This window comes from Ambystoma mexicanum, chromosome 7q (assembly GCF_040938575.1).
Source record: "Ambystoma mexicanum isolate Mex_15411 chromosome 7q, UKY_AmexF1_1, whole genome shotgun sequence".
Classification (NCBI taxonomy): Eukaryota; Metazoa; Chordata; class Amphibia; order Caudata; family Ambystomatidae; genus Ambystoma; species Ambystoma mexicanum.
Genome location: NC_090941.1, coordinates 554,787,878 through 554,811,447, shown reverse-complemented (window position 1 = coordinate 554,811,447; position 23,570 = coordinate 554,787,878). Strand labels below are relative to the sequence as shown.

General features: G+C 43.8%; 1 protein-coding gene across 1 annotated transcript in view; it reads right to left on the bottom strand.

The window, feature by feature from the left end:
- Window positions 1-23,570, bottom strand: part of VWA8 (von Willebrand factor A domain containing 8) — a 3,012,337-nt gene that overhangs the window by 2,730,943 nt on the left and 257,824 nt on the right. The window contains exon 3 of the mRNA XM_069639376.1: window positions 14,201-14,331. Within this exon, the coding sequence (XP_069495477.1) occupies window positions 14,201-14,331 (131 nt within the window). The remainder of the gene's footprint in view (window positions 1-14,200; window positions 14,332-23,570) is intronic.

The following is a 23,570-nucleotide window of genomic DNA, read 5'->3' as shown; positions in this document are numbered from 1 at the left end:
GCCCGGAGGCGCCATGTTGGTATCTTCGCTCTTGGGGGTCCGTACTGCCATGCCAATATCAGCGGCGAGTGGTCCAAAAGGACCCTCACTTTGTATTCTGTCTGTACCTTTTCTGCCATCAGTTCGCGTGTGACAAACAAGTAATCGAATCTGGTATGTAAATTCTGAGGGACTGAAAAGTGCTAATATTGTCGATCTTGTGGATAATGTGACCTCCGTACATCCTCCAATCTGAAGCCTGACAACAGGGATTGCAGTATCCTGGCCGCCGGGGTCGGTCTGACTATTTTGGTGTCTGACCTGTCCAGCCTCGGGTCCAGTACGCAGTTGAAATCTCCTCCCCAGATCACCGCTCCTCCTAGGCTCACGCTGACTTTTCTATATAGGGTTCTAAAGTATGCTGCCGTATCTTGATTCGGGGCATATGTGTTTATAATACATATTTCCTTATTTTCTACCAATCCTTTTATTGCTATCATCCTCCCATCCGGCTCAGCAGTAGAGCACAATAGCTGGAACGGTACGTGCGGCGCTATCCAGGTAATCACCCCTCTAGCATAAACTGAGTATGCCGCGCCCACGACGGTCCCTCTTCACTTCTTCCGGAGCACCTCTAGCTTTTCACGCGTCAGGTGCGTCTCCTGCAGCAAGGCGATATCTATTTTCTGCCTGCGCAGATACATCATGACCTTGTTTCTTTTTAGATAACTATTGAGCCCTCTGACATTCCAGGTAACTAACCTTAGGTCTCCCATAGCAAATCTGTGTTCCACTCCACCCTCCACCAGTACCAGCCAGGTTTCAGTTCTTCCCTATTTGTATGTAGGCTTGCCCCCCAATACAAACTTCCCTTAACTATTAACACTCCCCGAGCTCCCCCCTCCCGCCCTCCATCCCTCCCAACTCCACCACACTCCCCAACTTCCCCACACCCCACCCTTCTCCCTCCTCCCTCCCTTGCCCCAACTTACCCCGCACCCCCAAGTTTTGCCCAGCTCCATCCCTGGATCTCAGGCCCTGTTCTGGCAACTGCTTTACTTACGGCTCAGCAGGGAAATGTCGCCCTAGTGGCGGTCCTCCTATTCGGATTCTCGGGGGTAGGTTGCATCCGTACCGTTGCTCCTTACTTAGGAATCAAGCTGATTGCACCTTCTGTTATACTTATTAGATTACACATTCTATATTCCAGTCCAAAATGTTCAAATGTCTCATAATACGGTTACCCATTACCCTGCGCCCTTCTCATAATATGCATAACTATTGGATCACTTATCGTATCTTTCTGGACCCTGCTCCTCATCTCGCTCCGGGCAGCCTTGTGCATCCAACCACGTCGCCGCTTCTTCCGGGGAATCAAAAAAGTGTGCTTTGTCTTCATGGAAAATCTTGAGTTTTGCAGGATACAACAACATATATTTAAAACCGGCTGTGCGCAGTCTCCTCTTGATCGCCACGTAGCTGTATCGCTGTCTCTGAACCATCATCATGTAATCTGGATACGCAGTGATGGTCGCAGTCGCTCTTTTTATCGTCCCTCCTTTCCTGAAGAACTCTAGTATCTTTTCCCTATCCCTATAGTTCAGGATCTTTGCTATGATTGCTCTCGGAGGGGCTCCAGGTTGCGGCTTCCTCATCAAGGCCCTGTGCGCATGTTTGACCGCAAACCCTTGGGAGAGGTCATTTGCACCTATCTCTTGCAAAATCATGTTTTCAACATAATTTGTTGGGTCTTGGCCTTCTTCCGCCTCCGGCAGACCGACCATGCGTATGTTGTTGCGCCTAGCTCTTCCTTCCGCTTCCTCTGCTTGATTCTCCAGGTTGGCTACCTGCTGCTTCAATACATGGACTGCCTTAGCATTGGCCATGCTAGTGTCCGAGTTGATTTTCACTGCACTCTCCAGACCGCTAGTCCTCTCCGACAGCGCTCTCATATCTTGCCTCAATAGGTTGACCTCCACTCCAACTGCATCTATTATTGTTTCAAGTGCGGTCCTCAATTCTGCTATCGTCGTCCCCCACGAGGCCTTCAGTTCCGTTATGGCTGTTAGGATCATGTGGTTTTCACTTGGCTCTGCTGCCCCTGTGGATGCGGCAGCTCCACTTTGCATTGGAGTGGTGGGGGACTGCTGCGGTTTAGCAAAAATGTGCATTGTGGGCTGCTTGCCCTTGGTCTTGCCTCCTCTCACAGACATATCCGTCTTGTTATTAGTTCTCCCGTCTGATGCGCTAGCAATGGTCAGGTCTGCACTGCTTCGTGGTTCCTCTTCTGGTTGTCTCCGGAGCAGCTTCGTTGTCTAGGGGCGCCCTTAGTCTTTCTATCAATAAGTTAGCTCCCCGATCCGCAGCTAGTGCTCTACTACACTGGTTCATGGGTTGCTCTGGTTGTCTACGCCCGCCTTTACTCAATACTGTCCGTTAGTTGTGAGGGATCACCCTCAGTGTGCCGCCTCCGGCCCCCCAGCCGCTCTGGGAGTCACCTCCACCTTGTGCTTTATGTTCGCATGTCCGTGCCCAGGCTGTCATTTACATTTGGCAGCTTCTTGCTAATATGCGCTTGGGGCAGTGCCACCACCTCTGAGGTTATACTGCTGTTGCCACTAACCTGCGGGCTACTGTCCAGCCCTTAATGTCGCCCTCTGGTGCTTCTATGCCACGAGAAGGGGGACCACCTCTGCACGGGTGTCCCACAATATCGCATTAGTGTCTGCACCTTCTGGCACTTTGGCTGAGTTAGGTAGCAGGAAGCAGGAATTTCGTTTTCGCATCTATTATATTCCACCGTCCGTCTTGCCTGCAGCCAGTTTCATATAGTGCCCTGCACCCAGGCCTCCTTTGCCTGCATTTGTCAGGGCTTATGTCGTTCAGTGTTCACTTTTGCGGGTGCATGTGGCCCGGAGAGTGCCCTCTTGATCTGGTCCCCCCCCCTTCCAACGTGTGCCTCAGGTTCCGTCCGTCTATCCTCGCTGCAATGCCCACACACGGCAGCTTTCGCTTTCAGCTGTGTGGGCCTGCCCAGCACCTTATTGCTCTGCGTTATGCTGTCTCCTCTATCTCCACTGGCGAAGGCGTCCCCGGGCTTCTCCTCCTCTTGTTACTGTTGCAAGCCCATATCGCCTGCAGCGGTCTGCCACTGTAATTGTTTCTACAAGTTTGTATCAGTCTTTCCAAATGTTGCTATATTTATGACAGGATCACTTGAGTTCCCCTTGCTCGCCGGCTTGTTCCGTGTGCCCCGCAATACACGTTGCAGTACAGTGCTGCCATCGGGTGCGTCGGAGATTTCCTTTGTTCAGTCGCCTCCGCCATCTTGTCCTCGCTCGAAACGGGTCGGGTCTCTGCGCTTCAGAAGCCCTATCTGTGGGCTTATATGTCAGCTGCAGTCCGCTGTTCGCTCATTCTATGGGCCTCATGTTCATACCGCTGCATGTCTGTTCCAGTTGGTTATGGGTTCAGTTTCAATCTTGTGCTGCCGGATCGTCGTTGCATGTCTAGGAGCTCACGGTAAGAGCTGCCTACACCATGGCTGACAAGCCACGCCCCCTTTCAAATCTTTGTTGGTACGAAGCTAAAAGTGGAAGAGAATTTCTGAGCTTAGGGCCAGCCACTTAAAAAGCCCAACCACCATAGCTCTCCGAATGATAGCGAAGGACTGTGAGAAGGGCAGAAGTTGCAGATCGCAACGTGTGGATATGGCTCTATCGACAGATCTTTTCATGGAGAGATATACCACCTTTGCCATGCTTTGCCTGATGGATCATGCACAGCGCTTTAAACTGAATGCGTACAAACACAGGCAGCCAGTGAAGATTTTGGCATGCTAATGAGATGAACAAGTTACTTACCCGTGCTAACGTTCTTTCGACTGGATGTTCCTCCCACGTATTCCTCATCTTTGATATTTAAGTCTGCTTGCAGCTTGCTTCGGAAACGTTTTTTCATAGGGTCGAGCGTTGTGCAGCATTGAGTCTTGGTCTTCGATTGCGTCCCTCGTGACGCTGGTATATGAAGTATGCACGCGGACCGTTACCTCAGTTCTTTGTTATTTTCCATCTTAAACTTGCATGCTGTGACATAGGAGGAGACAATCTTGAGGTGCGAGAAAGGAAGGTGTAAGACATGGAAATTCTAAGCAGGCAAGAGGGGATCGATGGGTGGGCGATGAGGAATACTTGGGAGGAACAGCCAGTCGAAAGATTGTTACCACAGATAAGTAACTTTTTCTTCGAATGGATTGTGTCCTCCCATGTATTCCTCATCTTTGATAGACTCCAAAAGCAGTTTGAGTTAGGCAGAGTGTGCCAAGAATTTATTATTTGCTGATATTATGGAGGATAGCCTTGCCAAATTTGGCTTCCTCTCCTGAAAAAGAATCTACACAGTAAAATGTACTGAAAGTGTGAAGGGACGACCAGGTTCTCTACAAATGTCTTGCACCGGCACACCTCTTTCCAGAGCTGAAGAAGCAGCCACCCCTCTAGTGGAATGCGCCCTCAAACCTACAGGCAAATCACTCCGTTATTCACATTAGAATCCATCTAAAGATTGTTTGTTTTGTGACTGCCATGCCTTCTCTTTGGTCAGCATAACTGATGAAAATGTGATCATCTTGGCGTATACTTGCAGCCCTTGTAATGCAGTAGCTTAGTGCCCTTTTTAGGTCTCAACGATGTAATCTCTCCCCCTCTTTAGATGGATGAGGAGGAGGGCAAACAAATGGCAGTTCAATACGTTGGGCTAAATGAAACTCTACAACTTTCGGAAGGAAAGATGACCTAACTCTTAAAATTAACTTTTCTTTGGAAAAGGTTGTAAAAGGTTGTTCAGGAGATCAGGCCTGTAGTTCACTTACCCTACGGGCAGACATGATAGCTCCTAGAAAGGCCGTTTTCAAAGTGAGCATCCTCAGAGAACACAAATGTAACAGCTCAATAAGACTTCTTAATGCAAGATGGCACGATGAAGGGTGTGGGTGGAAACAAATTGGTTAAGCCCTTCAGAATTTGTACTACAATCGGCACCTCTAAAGTATGTCCCCTTATCTAGAGATATTTTGAAGATTTATAGTGCCGCTAAGTAGTCTTTACTGTGGCCACTTGCAACCCAGAATGGGTCAGGTGGAGCAAGAAAGACAGAACATGGGGAAGATGAATTGGAGGGCAGATGGCCCTTTCTAGAAGGTTTGGGTACCACAGGCTCCTGTTCCAATCAGGATCATGGTTTTTCCAAACTTCCTCAACCTGCTGATGACATGAGGAATGACAGGGACTGGAGTAAACGCGTACAGCAGTGGAAACTCCAAGTCCACCACAAACGTGTCTCATAGAACTTCTCTTTGGGGAAATTCCCTGGAGCAAAACAGCTTGTACTTCCGGTTGACACTTGGTCACGAACAGATCCACTTGAGGGGTTTCCCAAAGGGGGGAAAATCTCCACAAGGACTTCCTGAGCTAGTTCCCACTCGTGGGAGATCGTGCTCTGCCTGCTCAGACCGGCCACCGCTGTGTTCTTTTCTCCGGCTGGATTAACTGCCAGAAGAGGGAGTCCTTTTCTCAGTACCCAGAATCAGAGCTGCATTGCCACCCTGCACAGGGGCAGTGACACTACTCCCCCTCTCTTGTTGAGGCAGTACATGGGCACTGTGTTGTCTCTCATTATCAGGACACTCTTCCCCTGTATTGAGGGCAGGAAGGCCATCAGCGCCAAAAGGTTGATATGGAGTCTGGACTCTGACTGAGACCAGTGTTTGCTTATTGAAAGATCTCTCATGTGCGCTCTCCATCATGTGAGGGAGACATCTGTCACAACTGTCGTCTCTGACCATGGTTGCCAAAAAGGTTCTGAACTCATCCCATTTTCTCTCAGCTGGCTACCACAGGAGATCCTGAGCGACCTTTGTCGGTACCTGGAGAAGGTCAGTCATTCTGCCGGAGAAGGGATGACATTCTGGCACCAGAAAAATGCAGGATTGAGCCCTTAACTCGATTGGCAAAGCTTTTGCCGGGGATGAATCTAGGACTGCTACGATGAATTGAAGCTTCTATGAAGGGGTCAAGTGGGACTTCTTGAAGTTCAGGGAGAAGCCCAGCTCGTGGAGGAAGTAGCATGTGCGACTGAGATGATTCAGAGACTGTTCCAGAGAAACAGCCCTGATCAACCAGTCATTTAGGTAGGGGTAGATGTGTATTCCTTCTCTCCTTACACTTGCTGCCACCACTGCCATAAGCCTCGTGAAGACCCTCAGGGCTGAGGTGAGCCTGAATGACAGGAGCTGAAACAGATAATGAGAACCACCAACTGCGAACCTCAGGTGCTTGCTGTGCTTCTGATGTATCGGCACATGAAGGTCCAATGACACCAACCAATCCTGGAGTCGAAGGGCCTGAAGGATCTGCGAAAGTGTGACCAACTTGATCTTGTCCTTCATGAGGAACTCAAGTCCAAGATGGGTTGCACTCCTCCATCCTTCTTGGGTATCAGGAAGTAGGGAAGAGTACCAACCCTGGTTTCTCTCCGCTGCAGGTACCAATTCTATTGCACCTTTTTCCAACAGGTTGAGAATCTCCTGTTGGAGTAGTGGATCTGGAATCAAGGTTGACCTAGATTTTGGAGGGCAATCGGGAGGTCTTTTTAGAAATGTAAGACAGTAACCGTCTGGTATGGTGTGTAGCACCCATGCGTCCGAAGTAATGCTTCACCATCTGCGGAGATGACATGACAATCTGCCACCTACCACAGACTTGTGGGTGAGGGAGTCATTTTGCCATACCACCTGCAGCTAAGGGTAAATCTGCAGGTGTTGAACAGGGATTTCTTACTCCTCTACCTCCACGAGAGGCTCTTCTTTGAGCCCTTCGTGAGAATTGACCTCTTCCTCTAGCGAAAGAAGAATAACAACGAAAAAGGACATCCTCTCCATCCTTGATTTGATGGACAGATTGAGGTTGTCTGATCGTCACCACTAATGATTTTGCTGCAGCTCAAGACGCTTGCAGTTTTTCCAGGCTACTATCAGCCTTCTCACCAAACAGGGATGTCCTGTCAAATGGAATGTCAAGCAAACGTGCCTGGACATCTGGATATAATCCTGATTTTCTTAGACATGATATTCGCCTAAGCACTGTACTGGCAGCAGTGGACCAGCTTACTGAATCCACTGTATCAGGCTGCACTGCAAAGATTGCCCCGTGGCATCTTTTCTATCCTGTATTAGGTTTAGGAAACCTTCTCTTTCTTCTCCCTCCGGAATGTGTTCTGCTGCAAGAGCAGCTACACCCTAAAGGGTGCGAGTGTACTTTGCTAAGACACTTGTGGGATTAGCTGATTTGAATGCCATGCCCCCAGCACTAAATATTCTTTTTCATAAAGAGTCAATTCTTCGATCTTCTGTATCTGCTAGAGCAGAAGGATAAGCTGCAGCTTTTGAAGAAATTATTGCTGCCTGGACGACCAGGCTTTCTGGTGTAGGGTGGCTGTTCAAAAAAGAAGGGTCCACAGAAGTAGTTCTATATTTCTTTGTCAACAATTTGTTAACCGGTGGAACAGAATCTGGTTTTAGCCAGTTTTCCATAACCCTTACTCTTAAGGCTGCATGGAATGGTAACACAGCCTCCCTAACTAGACTGTTGTCTAAAATCTCAGTTAGGTCATCAGTTTCCATAGCAGCAGTGGGTTTGGACCCCCCCCCCCCAGACACTCAGCCACTTTATAAATTCCAGCTCCGTATGAGGGATCAGCCTGACCAACCATCTCTGGATTACCAAACTCTGTCTCTGGTGATGCTTCCCAGCTACTGGTCTCCTTGAGAGCTTCAATGAGATTTTGCATCTTGGATTCTTCAGCGATCAACTCCTCTGGGACATTTAGTGTCCCATATTTGTACCCAAAAGGGGGCTGATCTTCCTCTTCATCTTCATCTTCCTCAAAGATTAATCCCATTTGCCTGAAGATATCAGGTCAAAGAATGGATTTAAAACACTTAGATATATCAGCCATAGGTTTAGCAGTCTTTGAGAGCACTGAATGCACTGATGAAGTTGAAGGTGTCGAAGGCATCAAAGGCGTCAACAACTTCCTCGAAGCAGTCAGTGAATGAGCCGAAAAATGTTGTATGCTTGGATGGCTGTAGATGGATTACATGCTTCGAAGGTTCAGGCGATAAACATAACGGCTTCAATACCTTCGAAGAAGGCTTCGATACCGAAGATGAATGCTTCGAAGGGCCAGATAAAGGCTCTTTCTTGTGCGTCAAGGAAGACTCCTTTGACTTGTGTCGAGGAGACTCACTTCCTGGGCCTTAAGGCATGCGAGACAGAGACACACAAGACTTTCTACTGGTCTTGTTAGATGCTGAGGGGGGGCTTCTTTTCTCAGACTCCTTCAGAGGGGCACTCGGATGTGCTTGCCTCTGTAAAACTTGAAGCATTTTCAAACAGAAGTTTTCCAATTACGCTGGAGGCGTGTTCTGTTTTGGAAACTAAACTTTTTCGGGAGAGGAAGACTACGATCAGGAGGATCTATGATGATGTTTTTTACTCTTCTTTTGAGAAAAGGAGGAGTGTCAAGAAATGGACCTCAAACGTCTTCGGTGTTTAGGATGGTTTCTAACAGGGAGAAACATCTCCCGATTCGGAGGATGATTTTCTTTTAGATGGGGTAACGGATGGCGATTTGGGAGAGGGCTTACTCTGGTTGAGTTTTCGCTTACTTTCCCGCAAGGCCTTTTCAGTCATGGATTGACATGAGCCACAGTATTCGACTTTGTGACCCAACCCCAAGCACCACAGACAGACGAAGTGAGTGTCTGTGATAGACATTTTTGCCCCACAGTCTGAACACCGATTGATGCCCGTCTTCGGTGTCGAGGACATATTAGAAGAATATTGTTTTGTAGACGTAATTGAAATTTCGCTGAGGCGAGTAGCTCCGAAGCATGCAGCAATGCAGAAATAACTGAACTGTAGTAACGGTCAGTGCTGTGCTTCATATACCAGAATCGACGTCACGAGGGAACCTACTGAGGCCATCGAGGATCAAGACTCGACGCTGCACGATGCTCAACCCTATGAAAAAACAATTCAAAAGCAAGCTGCAGGCAGACTTGAATATCAAAGATGAGAAATACGTGGCCAAGCGGACTGGCTCATTCTGCAGGACTTGCAGACAATTTAGATGATAAGCAGGCTGGGCCAACAAAGTTGCGTTACAATAGTCAAGGCTGCCATTAATAGTGGCAGCAATGATGGGGGCATGAAATCTAGAAGGGGCCTAATAAATTACTTGCTTTAATTTAAAAAGACATGATCTTAATGATGAGATCCTTAACCACCTTGACATGGACTGGAACATCACCCAGAGAAGACGGACAGAAATCTGGAGTCCAGAAAGAAGAGGAGGAGGGAGGACAAAACACCAACACTTGTGTCTTGTCCCCATTACGTTTAAGCCAATAAAACAAGGTATCGACTCCAACCACATTGCTCTGTCCCTCCTCTTCTCCTCCTTTAATATCACGCTCGATATCCTCCTTGGCACACTCCTCTACCTCCTCCCTTAAAGGATCTCCACCATCCTCCCCTTGACTCTGCCCGATGTTCCTCCTCACCACTCCTTTCACTTCCTCCACTCCTTTACTGGTCTACCGCCTTATCTCCTTATTCTTCATTACATCACGTGATGGGTCTGTACCTGGATTGCTCTATAGTTCAGACCCCAGAGAGGAAGTCTTCAAATAGGCCAGTCACCATCTTGAATCCCATTCTGGAATATACTTTCTGCTGGCTGTGTGGGAACTCTAACCATGCTTGCTATCTGGAAGGCTCCTGAACCTGCTCTCTGATAGTCTGTGGACTGGGAACTCCTTTGCAAAGAAGGGAGGCCATAAAGTTGTTTTACCTCCAATTTTCTTAAGAAGGGGTGGGGTTGCACTCCCAGACTGCCCTCCTTAGTGGGTGGAAAGCACATCTGTGGGGTGCTCATATCTTTTTCCTTATGGAGAGGAGCGGGGTTAAGTTGCACTTAGTCCTCCCCAAGTGGTTAACATCTAGATGCCTAGGTGACTCCTGTACGGAGGCGATAATCGAAGAGCCAGCTATAGACACAGTCCCTTTTCTAACTACCTTAATCAACTCCTCCTTCGACACGTGTACAGTCCGTATGAATCTTAAAGACGTTTGGGTTCTTCCCCTCTTAAAAAAAAAAAAAAAAACGTAGACACTAGTATCCCCACAAACTACAGGCCAATAACTACGGTACCGTTTCTCCTAAAAAAAAAAAGGTCAGCATACCTCCAGATTCAAACCTATCTGAAGACCAACAACCTGCTTGACATCCGTCAATCTGGCTTCAGACCGAGACACGGTACTGAAACTGCCCTCATTCACTTGAAAAAACAAATGGATGAACGTAAGGTTAAGGAGAACTAGCCATTCTTCTCCTTTTGGACCTATCCGCCGCCTTTGATTTGGTGGACCACAAAGTCTTATGTAACCATCTCACATCTGCTGCCCACTTCTCGAAGGAAGCCACTACATGGATCCAGTCCTTTTTAGATAACCGATCCATGAGAGTGTTCTCCCCCACCTCGTCAGCAGACCCAGTACCGGTTACCTGTGGAGTCCCCCAGGGCTTGTGTGTCTCTCCCACCATGTATAATATATTTACAAAGCCCCTATTCGATATCCTTGATAATCTGGGTGTCTCCTATAGCAACTATGCGGATGACACCCAGATTCTCATCCCAATCTCAGGTGACGACATTGACGTGGCACTGATCAACAAAATCTACCTGATCATACAAATCTGGAGGCCACTTATGGCCTTTGTCTCAATGACGAGAAGACTGAGCTCTTACTCATTGGGTCAACCAATAAATGTATCAAACTCAACAACCAATATAATTCTTTCATCATTGATGGCCAAAAAATGTAAGTCTCTAAGGAGGTCAAAACCATAGGCTTTTACCTGGACACTGCACTAAATTTGAATACACAAGTGAACGCTACGGCTTCTGCTAACATGTAAACTTATCTACTCCTGCAAACCATTCCTTTCTACGGATAGCTGCATTACATTAGCTAGAGCCCTTATTTTGTCAAAGCTAGACTACTGCAATGCCCTCTACCTTAGCATGAGTAAAGAGAATATCAGCAAATTGCAAATTCTCCAAAACATCGCCATGAGAACAGCATTAAGCATCTCAAAAACACAGCATATTTAAAACGTCAGGCGTTCCTCGGAATGGTAGCCAACAGGAACAGAATAAAGCTCAAATCCTTAAACCTCACTTACAAATGCCTCACTAACAGGGCACCCACATACTTAGTGAACAAATTCACTAAACACACCTCGAAACGTCCTATCAGAACTGCCTAGACCAATAGCCTTAGGGTCCCTAAATTTAAACTTAAGAAAGCAGGAGGGGGCAGATTCACAGTCATGGCATCTCAACTTTGTAACTCCATGCCTGACTCCTTAAGAGCAAATCCCTCATTTCAAATATTTAGAAAAGACGCTAAGGCGAGGCTGTTCTCTCTTGATTACTGAAACCCACTCGAGGAACTACTCAAGGAAGTTTTTAGAGTTTAGACCAGCGCCTAAAATTCTTCCCCGTTAAGATAATCGCTTTAAGACACTCATTCCTCGGCATCGACTCATGAGTTACCAATGCTATGTATATAGATTACTTGTAAATATTTGTATTGTTATGTTCAGCACCTTGATGCTAACGCCTGCCTATGATACATGACATTTAATGTAACTACCTATGGTGTAACTACTCGCTTGGGATGTACATAATTCTGATTTGATGTAAAATGCCTGTAACCTTTTTCAACCTGTAATGCGCCCAGATACCTCAGGGTTCAGAGCGCCATATAAATGAATAAAGAAAAAGACAAACAAACAAACAAGTTAGGTCTATACAACTTGGACTTAATATATATCATGCAATGTTTCCCCTGTCTTTAGGTTCATGAACTGAATTCCTCCATAGTCTTTCCGTCTTTCAAATCTGTAGTTTACTCCTCTGGATCGGGTCCAGATTTTCCATCTGACCAAGGTTGGAATTCTATAAGTCATAGGTCTGATTTCTGGCATCTTCAAAATTGAGGCATTTCCTGGCCATAAAGCTGGTTTTGGGACCTGGGGGATGTCTTCTCCAGGTTTATGTGATGATGACCATGAGGTCACAATGTCACACGACCCAAAACTCAAAATACGTTCCAGTATGTAAAATGTGCAATTCACTCAGGCATTTATGTCGCCTCAAAGCGGAGTGTAGCAATGAACAGTTTAACACGTGATTGAGGAAACGAGGTTGCAGTAAACGTACTTCTAAAAATGGGCAGATACCTTGCCTGTACTAATGAGAGCTGCACCAGATCTCATATCATGTATGAGTGCACATATGCTACTCATTGGTACTCTTTTCATTAATAAATCAGTCCCACTATGGAACTCCTATTGGCTGTAAGACTGGGATTTCTCTTTAAAGAACTCAGACCATCAGCCTCATTTTAAAAAGGGTACAGCCGGAAATTGACACATTAAAAGCAACGCTTAATTGTTTTACGCTCCCCATTTTCTACTCTGACCCATTTACATACAGTGACAGTATGGAGCACGAAAGGGCACTAGGCCGAGTTAAGAACTATGTTGTGCTGTCCGCCTCCTTTTATGCAGGCGTAAAACAAATGGATTCTTATGGCATCCTCTTCGATTTATCACCTTCAAAATAGCAGGCAGAGTCCATAGGAATCAACTAATAAATGTCGCCTGCAAAGCAACGTTGGCGTGCAGTATTTTATTCTTTCACAAGAGGGGGATTAAAACTGAAGAGTAAACCAGAATACCCATAACTATTCCCCCTCCCTCTGCACCCTCAATGTTTAAAATTGCATTCCAGTGACCCAACAGAAGGAAATTGTAAATGCAGTTGGTCCCCTTCAAGCAATTAGGATTTAATATAAAATACCTCCATATTTTTCACTTCTTAGTCTGGTAAATGAATGAATTATTGAAAAGTAATGGAACACTCATCAGAAAGGTTAAACATTGTATTACTAGATAACTATGCTGCCCTATTAGTCATAGGGTGGGTCATAGTAATTAATCCGTGTATTTTAATGGTAGAGTGGTTTATATTTCGAAGCTGTATGGTCACTTCCTATTTTCACTGTTAAAAGTGCACTGTTTAGTAATTTAACAAGGTCTCCATTATATTTTCTGTAAGGCTAGTCCATGGGTGGACACCCAATAAGTCTCGACAAACACAAAAATAATAACATGGCAGACAGTCACGTATCAAAAATGCAGAAATGTTCTCATAACGTCATGAGTCGGAAAAAAAACAATGTTTCATCTACCACTTGGCTGCGATGGAGATGGAGAATCCACTAGAGTTTACCGACTGAGATTCTTCCTTCTTAATAGTGGACATTTGATTTCTGGTTATGCAGCCATTTTGTGGACGCATTTGCGGGGCCTAATAAAAGTGGAACACTATATGAAGACCACTCTGAAGAGTCACAGACCAACCAAAATAGGAACCAGACCGCAGTGACCAAGTTATTAGAGGAGGACACACACAGTTTAGGAGAGGCGGGGGGCTTCCTTAGATTTCATTTCTGTAATCAGTTTATATCTCTAAATCTGAGGGCACAGATGCCAGTACTGAGATAGGCTTCTGATAGGAATAAAACAGGAACGGTTGCTCTAATTATAGCACGGCTAGCAGCTCGCTTTAAACATCTACTGTATTCTCTGCATTTTTTTTTATCAATAAGTTTTTATTGTGATTTAAATCAGGAATAAACATATACAGTACCATAATACTCTAAACCAACATCACTGAGTGATCAACCAAGATAGATTTTAACGGTTTCTTCAACAACCAAACCCTCTCCCTCTGCCTCCCTTGTTCCCTCATCCCTCCCCCTGGGTCCGATCAGTTTATTCTTATCGGAAACAGTGCTTAGGGCCATCAACGTTTGCCTTATTTCAACCATTCGCGGGTCTGCTGCAGAGCTGATCCAATATCTGAGAGGGAGCAGGTAGATGATATTAAAGGGTGAGGCTGGCTGAGGCAGACGCCATAGCAGGTACTGGCAGGGTTGTCTGCATTTTGACACTTAGAATGGATAACTTGCATAGCTCAGATTTGTATTTTATTATAAAAGGGAGCACAGCCTTTTTGGGGACTTACCAAATACTGCATGGCAATGGTGCGTCGCAGAGGCCCTGGAGGTCCAATAAGGAAGACGTCTTGACCCAAAAGATCCTTCTGCATTATCCATCGTAAATGCTGCACAACAGACTGGGACAAAGGCTGTGACACTGCAGGAGAAAACACAACCATCAGATCCACTGTCAGTTTTCAGAGAGGTACAGTCACCGGGACGACAAGTGATTTACTAAATGTGCAACACTTCCTTCACAGGTCTTCATACATTGGCAAAGTCAAAGAGTCCTGGAGCTACTAACCGCTTATCACCCATCTTCCCTGTACATGTCAGGCTATGTTTTTTTCTTAAAAGAGAGGGGACATACCGGTTTCCCCCCAAAAAATATGTGGTTCATAACTGTTAATGATTCATCATCTCTCAACCTTCCAGCAAAAAGAAACCTTACAAGCCATTTATTTTCAACATTTCTGTAAGAATGTTTCGTGGTATGTTTGTCCTCCCTTTTGTGAACTATCAAGCCCTTAAAAAGGAAGTGACATCAGAGGAGAGGGTAGGGTAGTGAGGTCTACAGATCCATTAAAACAGTAAAGGGACAAAGAAGAAGATTGGAGTGTATGGAGGATGACAAATAGCACTTATTTATCGTTTCTCATATATCGAGAAAAAAAATCAAATCAATTTTCTTTTTTATTATGTATACATCTTTAAAAACAAATCAATTTACATAAACCATTTTCCAAACAATATTCGCACAAAATTCATATTAATGCATTGTTAACCCAAACTCCATAGTCTTTAGATATAGTTGTCTAGAGGGAAAAGGGGGAAAAGGGTATATTTTAAGACAGAGCTAGCTGAGAAAACAAGAAAAAGGATCATATCAGTTCATCACACAGGTAATCAAAATTACAATAATGTATACAGAAAATATATTAGTATCTTACTGAGGAACCTTTTTTGGTTGGGTTTCCCTTGCAGGTGGACCTCAGTGCCCTTATTTGTAGCTGAAGATTAACCTTTCACGGTTGCATGAGATTGTAACAACAGAGTTTGTCTGGCTCCTCTACTCCGTTTTACCTTCAAACACAAAATCTTTTTAGTTACTTTGAAATTTCTCTCATGCGCCCATATGTTCCGAGAAGAAGAAGACAAATGACCCTTCTTCTCCTTGTTTTTGTAAGAATTTAATTTTGAATTCAACATGTTTTGTACTTTTTACAGTGCCCTTTGTGATAACACGTTTCGACGATTTCATCGTCTTTTTCAAATCAGGGCTAATGGTGCTAGTTCATATCTCGTACTTCTCCTTTGAGGACATTCTGGTACGAGACACGCTAAGGGAGTAAGGGATTTAACCCATGACTTGAAAACCAAATTTCAAATCCAGACCAGTAGCACTGGGGTTGAACCCCAACCCTTGATCTTGAAAAATGTAAGAAGTAGGAGATATGAACTAGCACCATTAGCCCTGATTTGAAAAAGACGATGGAATTGTCGAAACACGTGTTATCACAGAAAATATATTAAACAGAATTCATTATTTTGATTTGAGTACCAGGTCCACACTCCTGCCAATACACCCTCTACATTCTATTAGTTATGTCAAGAAGTCAGACATTCAAATATTGTGCCTTAGTGACAGCCACTGTTCAGTATCCTCCCTTCAGAAACATTGTAGTATTTCGACCAAGTAGGTAGAATAAAGTGAGACTATATTTCATGAGTTCCCAACAATCTCTCGTTACTAGGTCAGTAATTGTACATTCTTGTCCAACTAAAGTTCCTTTGCATGTCCTCAAATTGCGACTTGTGTTTCAAGTACAATCCGCAATTGTCCTATCCTCAATGGTAAAGCCGTACATATCTTTTAGTTAAGTATCAATTATAGCCCATGTTTTGATCCATGATCATACAGTGTAATAATCTCCAAATTGCTAGAATGAATTTACCTGCAATCAGTCGCTGCTCCCAATACATTTCTATGTGTTATTTTTGATTGGAGAATGCCCTAGTCTATATTAAGGCAGCTCTGGGTGTGGGAAATAAATCTAGGTCACAGGCATGATGAAATTTTGTTTTCTGTTTTAAACAAATAGTATTTTAGGATGTAATTACCAAATCTCTTTTTATTGTTTTAATTGTATTTGTTTATGTGTTATAGTGGATTTTGTATCTGAATTTAAAACGATGTATTTTTTGCTGCCAGAATGGATCTGCAAACAGCACTTTCTCCTCCGCTGATAGAATAGGAGGGACTGGAAAGCAGAGCAAAAAAACCCATACGGGAAACATGAATTCAGAAAATAACAAAAGTGCTACAACCAAGAAGATTGGAGATAATCCCAAAATTACAGACTTTGAAATGGACCATCCAAGGACTCCACTTTGGATTTAATAAGATTTGTTACATTTTTTTTTAAATATAGCAGTGAAGCTCAGTCTTATTTACAGGGGATTGTCACATATTGATATTGATATTTTATTTGTATCGTGCTTGTACACACGTGTTTCAGAGTTTGACGAGGCAAGAGAGGGGAACAGGGGAGAACAAAACAACAATCTTGCTAGGCCCAGTGACATTGAGATCATGCAAGTGCATGGATGAGGGAAAAGGTGAAAGTGCATGGGGGTGAGGAGAAGTGGAAAGTGCTGAGCAAAAATAACAAATAAATAATAAATAAATAAAATAAATAATAAAAGCAGAAAACAGTTGTAGTGCAGCCAGCAAGTCGCAAGTGCTAGGTTTAAGGCAACAGACAGGGTGTGTCAGATAAGTGCAGAAAAAGGGGTCTGGGGGACTGTAGGGTTACAGATACAGACCCCAGTGCAAGGGCTTGCCCAGTGCGGGTGGGTGGCAGGGTGAGCAGGTACCTGGGCCCGGAAGTCAGAGGGTAACCAGGTGCGTGATGCCGAGACAGAACAGGTCGGCAGGGGAGAGGAGGAGCGAAGGCAGAAGCAAAGAGGAAGGTCTTGAGATGCTTCCGGAACCGGAGATGGTTCTCCTCAAGTTTCAGAGTGGCACCAAGGCTGTTCCAGAGGGAGGCCCAAGCAACATACAATTGCTCTGAAAGAGTTATCGATAACTGAAAACCTCCTAATCCATGGAATTTTCAACCATATATTTTATTCTTCAGAAATCCAAAAACATAAATTAGAGGAAATGTTTAAGACAAACATTCAAAAGTGGATCACATAAAAAAGGCTTGAATTTTGAAGCAACTACTTTTCAAATGTAAGAGTTGCTGTTAGAGTTGCTGTATATAAAAAAAGGACGAAGTAACTGAAAACAAAGTATGTTACAAACAAATGTTACAATCAATAACACAAGTCTCTTCATTCAATTCAGTATTTAAATTGAATGTTTCAGATTAAATAGGACTAACATAAAATCTTGAAATTCATTGAACATCCCCCTGCATTGAACATCTGCAGAAGCGGAGAAACACATGTTGGGGTGCCAATGCATAGATGTGATAGTAAACTATTTTAAAAAATGACTTAAATATTACATGCATTTATCTCTTTTTTTGAAAAAGCGCATGCAAAATCATATCTTTCAAATCCATTACTTTTCAAACAAGACAACATTATTAAGGTTGCCACCTCTTCCATGTGTCCAGGAATCATCAAATCCATCTCCAAAATACAAACAATATTAGGATGTACAAAGTTATGCTTCTATTTAAACAGTTAATAAATAACTAAAAATGATAAATTCAAAAATGATTTTCAAAAAAATATATTATCCGTCATCATTTTTAGGTGGCAAAGTATGCAAAAAGTTCACACTGTGTTCAGACACAGACACAATGGATACAAGTTCCAAAAACCTTTATTTACACTTTTGATTGGGAAGGTAGAATTCCTAACTGGCCCCAACTCTAAAATGGGAGTAATCTCGACCATTAAACAATAACAAATACGTTTAAGTCAGTCTGGTCAAAATAAAAAGGCCTATACTAAGAAAAACTAACCTTGCCCTCCCTCACCATTTGTCAAGGGAATACAAAATAAAAAAAGGGTCTCAACAGGAAATGTTAGAATCGCTTCAGTAACAACTCCCTTCGCCAGGTTCAACCCCACATGGTATAGAGAGGCTCTAAAAAAAAAAAAAGGATCGGTGGATGACACAGTTCTGTCAGCCTTGCACACTTTGGCTTACTGATACAATTCAATAGTTCAATCTTAGGCTTTCAATCACTTCTTTAGGCTCTGCCTGCCTTTCCATCAATACTGAGTTCATATAATGTCACTTTCTTACAGGCTTTCCTCTGCCGGGCTTGATCCTGCCTCTCTTTCGTGGGCGTTCCCTTCCCCACGTTTATCCATATATCTTTTCACTGTCGAAGCCTTTCGAGACTGCAAGGAATTTACATAGACCTCTGAATGACTACTTCGACCTCTCTTTCAATAATCCTTGAATTCACAATTTCTCTTGAAGCACCAATGCCTCTTGGTACTTGTAGTTCTCATTCGCATACACTTGCCTTCTTGGCCTTTTTCAAAGTTCTTATATTTCACGTTTGCCCACTTGGCATATTTCACAGTTCACAAATGTAACTTTCCTCTTATTCAACTTTCTTTCCATACTGCGGTTTTCTTTAAATTCATAACATTTCACGGAGACTTTGGAATGTGGGACTTCATCTCGCAGGACCACTCTGCTACTTTGTATCCTTGTCTTTCAACAATTGTTCATCCGCATTTCATCAGCACATGCGCAACCTTCAACATCAACCAGACTTTTGTTTCCCTCGATAACTCACCGCTTATGTTAATTGGATTTCTTTAATCTCTTTTTTGCAGCTCAAGGCCGTTACCAACGCCTCTTCTGCTCCTCCCCAACTCTGCCGTTCACCCCAGAGGGACGCAGGCTGCTTTCTGGCAACTTGAAGGTTTCCTTCCTCCGCTCACTCGGCTTTGCTGTGGATCAGCCCGTTGGCCTTCCACAGCCTGGTCCGCATCAGCCTCTGAAGAGCTGTTGCATCTCGTACCCATCCTCGCTGTGTGCCCGTGCGCGCCACCTTTTATCTTCACAGGAAGTGCTAATAAGTGACAGGTGTACATTGTTAGAGTTACGTGCCTAACTCTGCATGACCTCATTACAGAGACCGAGCCAATGCAAGTCAGGGGAGTTATTCCTTCCAACCTCATTCCCCATCTTCCTTGGTGCAGTACTTTTGTCAAAGTAAAGTTGGGAGGAATTATGGGAGTTGTAGTTTCCCATAAAATAAGCAGGGATAGGGGTTAGATGGGTTGTGGAAAAAACCCTACCCAAGTGATCCTCTCGCTTGTCCACCCCCAAAGTCGGGATCCAAAAGCGATGGCCTTCCCCTGGCCACCCGGGTACGGGATCCCTGGGGCATAGGTTGTGAAACACCCACTGCTTTTTCACAGTCTTTTATCAATATTGTATATACACCCTCTTTCCAAACAACGACAAACAACCACTAGATATGTATGATCATTAAAATACATCAAGATTGGCATGTAACTAGACAAAGACAGCAGGGATACAGTAAAACAACCAAACAGAGATTGAAAAAAACATGACATTACATGTTGTTCTACTAGGCTTTCGATCTCCTGCTTATCTGGGTCCACTTAAATCTCCATACCCCTCCTCTTACCTCGCACAATTTGTTAAAATCCAACTTGAAATACAATAAGAAACTGCCAACACGCTGTGTTTGGTCCCAGTATGTAGATACAGGCAAAACCTCCGTCTCATAGCCCATTTGATGCAAGGTTTTGTGAGCATTATTGGAAACCAATGTATAAATGTTGTCAATCTTGGAAGCTCCTCTACTATGTCCCTAAACATACAAAATGAGGGTAACCCTGTTAGTGTCAAAACACGAAACAAACTAATCATGTCACATACTACAAATGAATCCAAAATGATAACAGAATTTTACCTGCAGGTTTTTTTCTGCAGGAATGGTGCAATTGAATATAATCTTGCCTTGAAAATGCTTTCTTTAGATTTTTTTCTGGTCACCAGAAACTCTAAAGATTGAGGTCAATACCACTCATTTGGGAATCCTCTTTGGTACCATCTTCATAAAACAGAGCACACAAATGATTGTATTGCTGCTTAGTTAGAGGTCTTCTCTTCTTAATATTAATTCCGCAGATATAATAGCATCTAGTTTGCCAAATTCCTCTCTAAAAAGCAGAGAGCAGACCGGCATATTGAAATGAGCGTCTCAGCAACATAAGCAGCCAGTAAAGCCCCCCACTGATGTGTCAGCAACCATTTTACAATTTAAAAGAGCTACAATACAAAATGGCACTGGAGGTAAAATTACATCGGACAGGTTGGCGGGGTGGGAGAAGAAGCATAAAGAGTTGCTGAGAAAAGAGCGAGCGAGTGCTGTGAGAAAAGTAGAGCAAAGTGTAAGTGTGGGGATGGCTCTAGGGAGTGGGGATGAGGGCCAAGTGTGAAGTCGGGCATGATCGCTGGAGGGAAGATAGCAGTGGCCGGCATATCATGGTGCTAAAAACAGGCAAGTGTTAAGTTTTCTAGATGCTCCATGGTGGCTGCTTGTGAAAAACGTTCTACTGGTATGAGGTGCCTCAGAAACGAGGACGATTTTGGCTTTGAAGCCTGTCTGGATATCCGAGTGCTTGCTTTGCATAGACTCTTTCTTGAACTTAGTATTAGCACCTTGAAATTGGGTCTGTTCACCAAAGCTTGGCATGGGGACCATAGTGTGGTTTAATGGTGGAGTCTATCATCCATTTTTTATTTCTTTGTAGTGGGTAGTACAACCTCAGAGCCAAATACCTAGTTGCGTTGTTCAAGCAGGCTGTGCATTGGTTAGGTTGAGCCAGCTATGGCTCTCTTCCTTGATGCCAGCAATTCAGCTGTGGCCCATAAAGTAACCAAGTTTGTACAAAGAGCGTGGTTGAGAAAACGCAAAAGGATTGGTGCTCTATCTAACCGTTGGATGTTAGCCTTGACGTAGCACAAGGCTTGTTGACTGGTATCAAGATTACATATTTGTACTGTACTGCACCACACTTGAATCCTTGCTTATTACGTAATATTATAAGGTGTGCTATTAGGTTTTAGTTACTTATTATATCAAGCTGCTATTTTAAGATGGTCGAAGAGACGCAAATGATTAATGAGCTGGCTCCTATTGTGGTCGATATTCTATTATTGTATTGTTGTATTATAGTCATCATTTATGTAGCACCCTTTCCCCATTTGTATGGCCTCAATGCGCTTTGTGGTTGAAACGTTCTCAGGGACCGTAGTCCATGTGTGGTAGATTCTAAGAGTTGATTTATAAGATGCGTGTGTGCATTTTGCCGGGTTAGCTGCCTCGAGGTCAGGCACGTAGGCGGGTGCGTTGGTGGTTTAGAATAGAGTACCAGTGCCGGAGATTCGATGTGTGCCCAGCTAGACTAACATTTTTCGTAGGTTTTCGCTGTATACTAATGGCAGAGATGTTGAGGTACATCAGGGGTTTCAGTGTGGACGACTAGGCAAGCTGCTAGACTGGAATTGCATAGCAATAGCTGCATTCTAAAGTGCATGGATGGGTGGCCGTGCCTGCGGCCTGGGTCCACAGACGTGGTGCAAGGTATACATACCTTAAACTCAGATGTAGTTCATCTTCAATATCATTTTTCTAGGTCCAACGCTATTGGCTGGTCGCGCCAGTTGTGGTCTCCCTAGACTGAAAGTCTGAGCAGTGGGAGAGGGGCCTGTAGGCACAGAGGCGTGGTGTACGATTGTAAATGGGTTGGGGGGTCGAATTTATCACTGTGTGTCACTGCGAATGCTGCCGACATCTGTGGAGGTTAGGGAGGATAGGCGTGTTGCCGGGTTTGGGCCAGTGTTTCTGTGCGTGTATTCAACAGTGTAGAGTGAGAGAAGGTTTCAAGAGGACGAAATGAAAAGCCAGGTTTTGAGGGTCTTTCTGAATGCCAAGTGATTGTCAATGTTGTGGATGTGCAGGGGCAGAGAGTTCCAGTTGATTGGCGCTTGGACAGAGAAGGAGGATCCACCTAGTCTGGTGCTGTTGTAATATGCAAGATATCAAGATGCAGCACTCCTATAAGCCAGAAATTCAGCAATGGATCTGTATACTGTGATCATATAATTGTACGGTAGCACATTGCACTTTAACCTTTGTATATTATGAATTATAGAAACAAGTTCTAATAGGTGTTGGGTCATTTGATAAGTCATGTTACCAAAATGCATCTATCAATGGAAAGGGTACATGTAGCCGTATGAATTGGATGATATTACGGTTGTGTGTCAACTCTGCTTCGTACCTTATTACGTGGAGGTTTCATATATTGATCTAGGGCATAAATTAATTTAATCTTTGTATGACTTGTACTAATTCATTCAAGCTTTTAAATATATTTATTTTTGCAAGGTATCGCACTATATAAGTTCAAGCCGCAAATCTGTGCTTCAAGCAGTGTTTTAATTCTGTATCGGTTTTATTGATTGTATGTTTTGTGTGCTTTTATGATCTTGAGCCGAAATAAAGCACCCATCACTGACTGACAGAGAATGTGGGCTGATGCGATATGGTAAACCCACATTCTAAGATCCATGATTTGCTGAGAGGCCATGATAAATTACCGGATGCTAATGTCAATTAAATTCAAGTTATGTATTGTGATCAAAAGGTCCACATGCTGTCATTGACATATTTGAAATATAACGCATATTTGAAATAAAAGAGTGGGTGAAACTCAGAAAATTATCAACTTGGGTAAAATGTTGATAGGCAGATAGCCTAGGATATTTGAACTTCTTGTTCAATCTTTGGTAGGTCACATTGTGTAGATTCTCATAGGACCAAGGTGAAATGAGATAAGAGGGCTACACAGACATAGGACAAACTGCCAACACACAACAACCCATCATAACCTCATAGGAGAGGGAGATCTTAAAAGGGACTGCATCTCAAATTGCCTAATTTTGATCAACCCCAAAAAAACAGTACTTAGATCTAATGGTAATAGAGAAGCCACTGCTGTTAGTTAAGGCTGTTCATGCAGGATGTATGTGATTTCTTCAAAAATATTTCACCTAATGGAGATTTCACCAAATCCATTCAACTGAAAACCGAAATCTACTTTTTACTTTTTCTACTTTTTTTTTAATGTAGGGGGGAGACCCCCCACACCCGAACCTCGCCCCTCCCTACCCTAATTTATACCCTTACCCCACACCCCACCTATTACGCATTACACATATACCATTTCCCTTACCATTTTTGATTAAATAAATAAAAACATTTATCATTCATCGTATGAAGGCAAACTCCTGATTCATGTTAGGTAACAATCTAGAGAATGAGGCAGTTCAATGGGTATGTACAATCTATGGGCATCTTTAACACAAGGACTTCT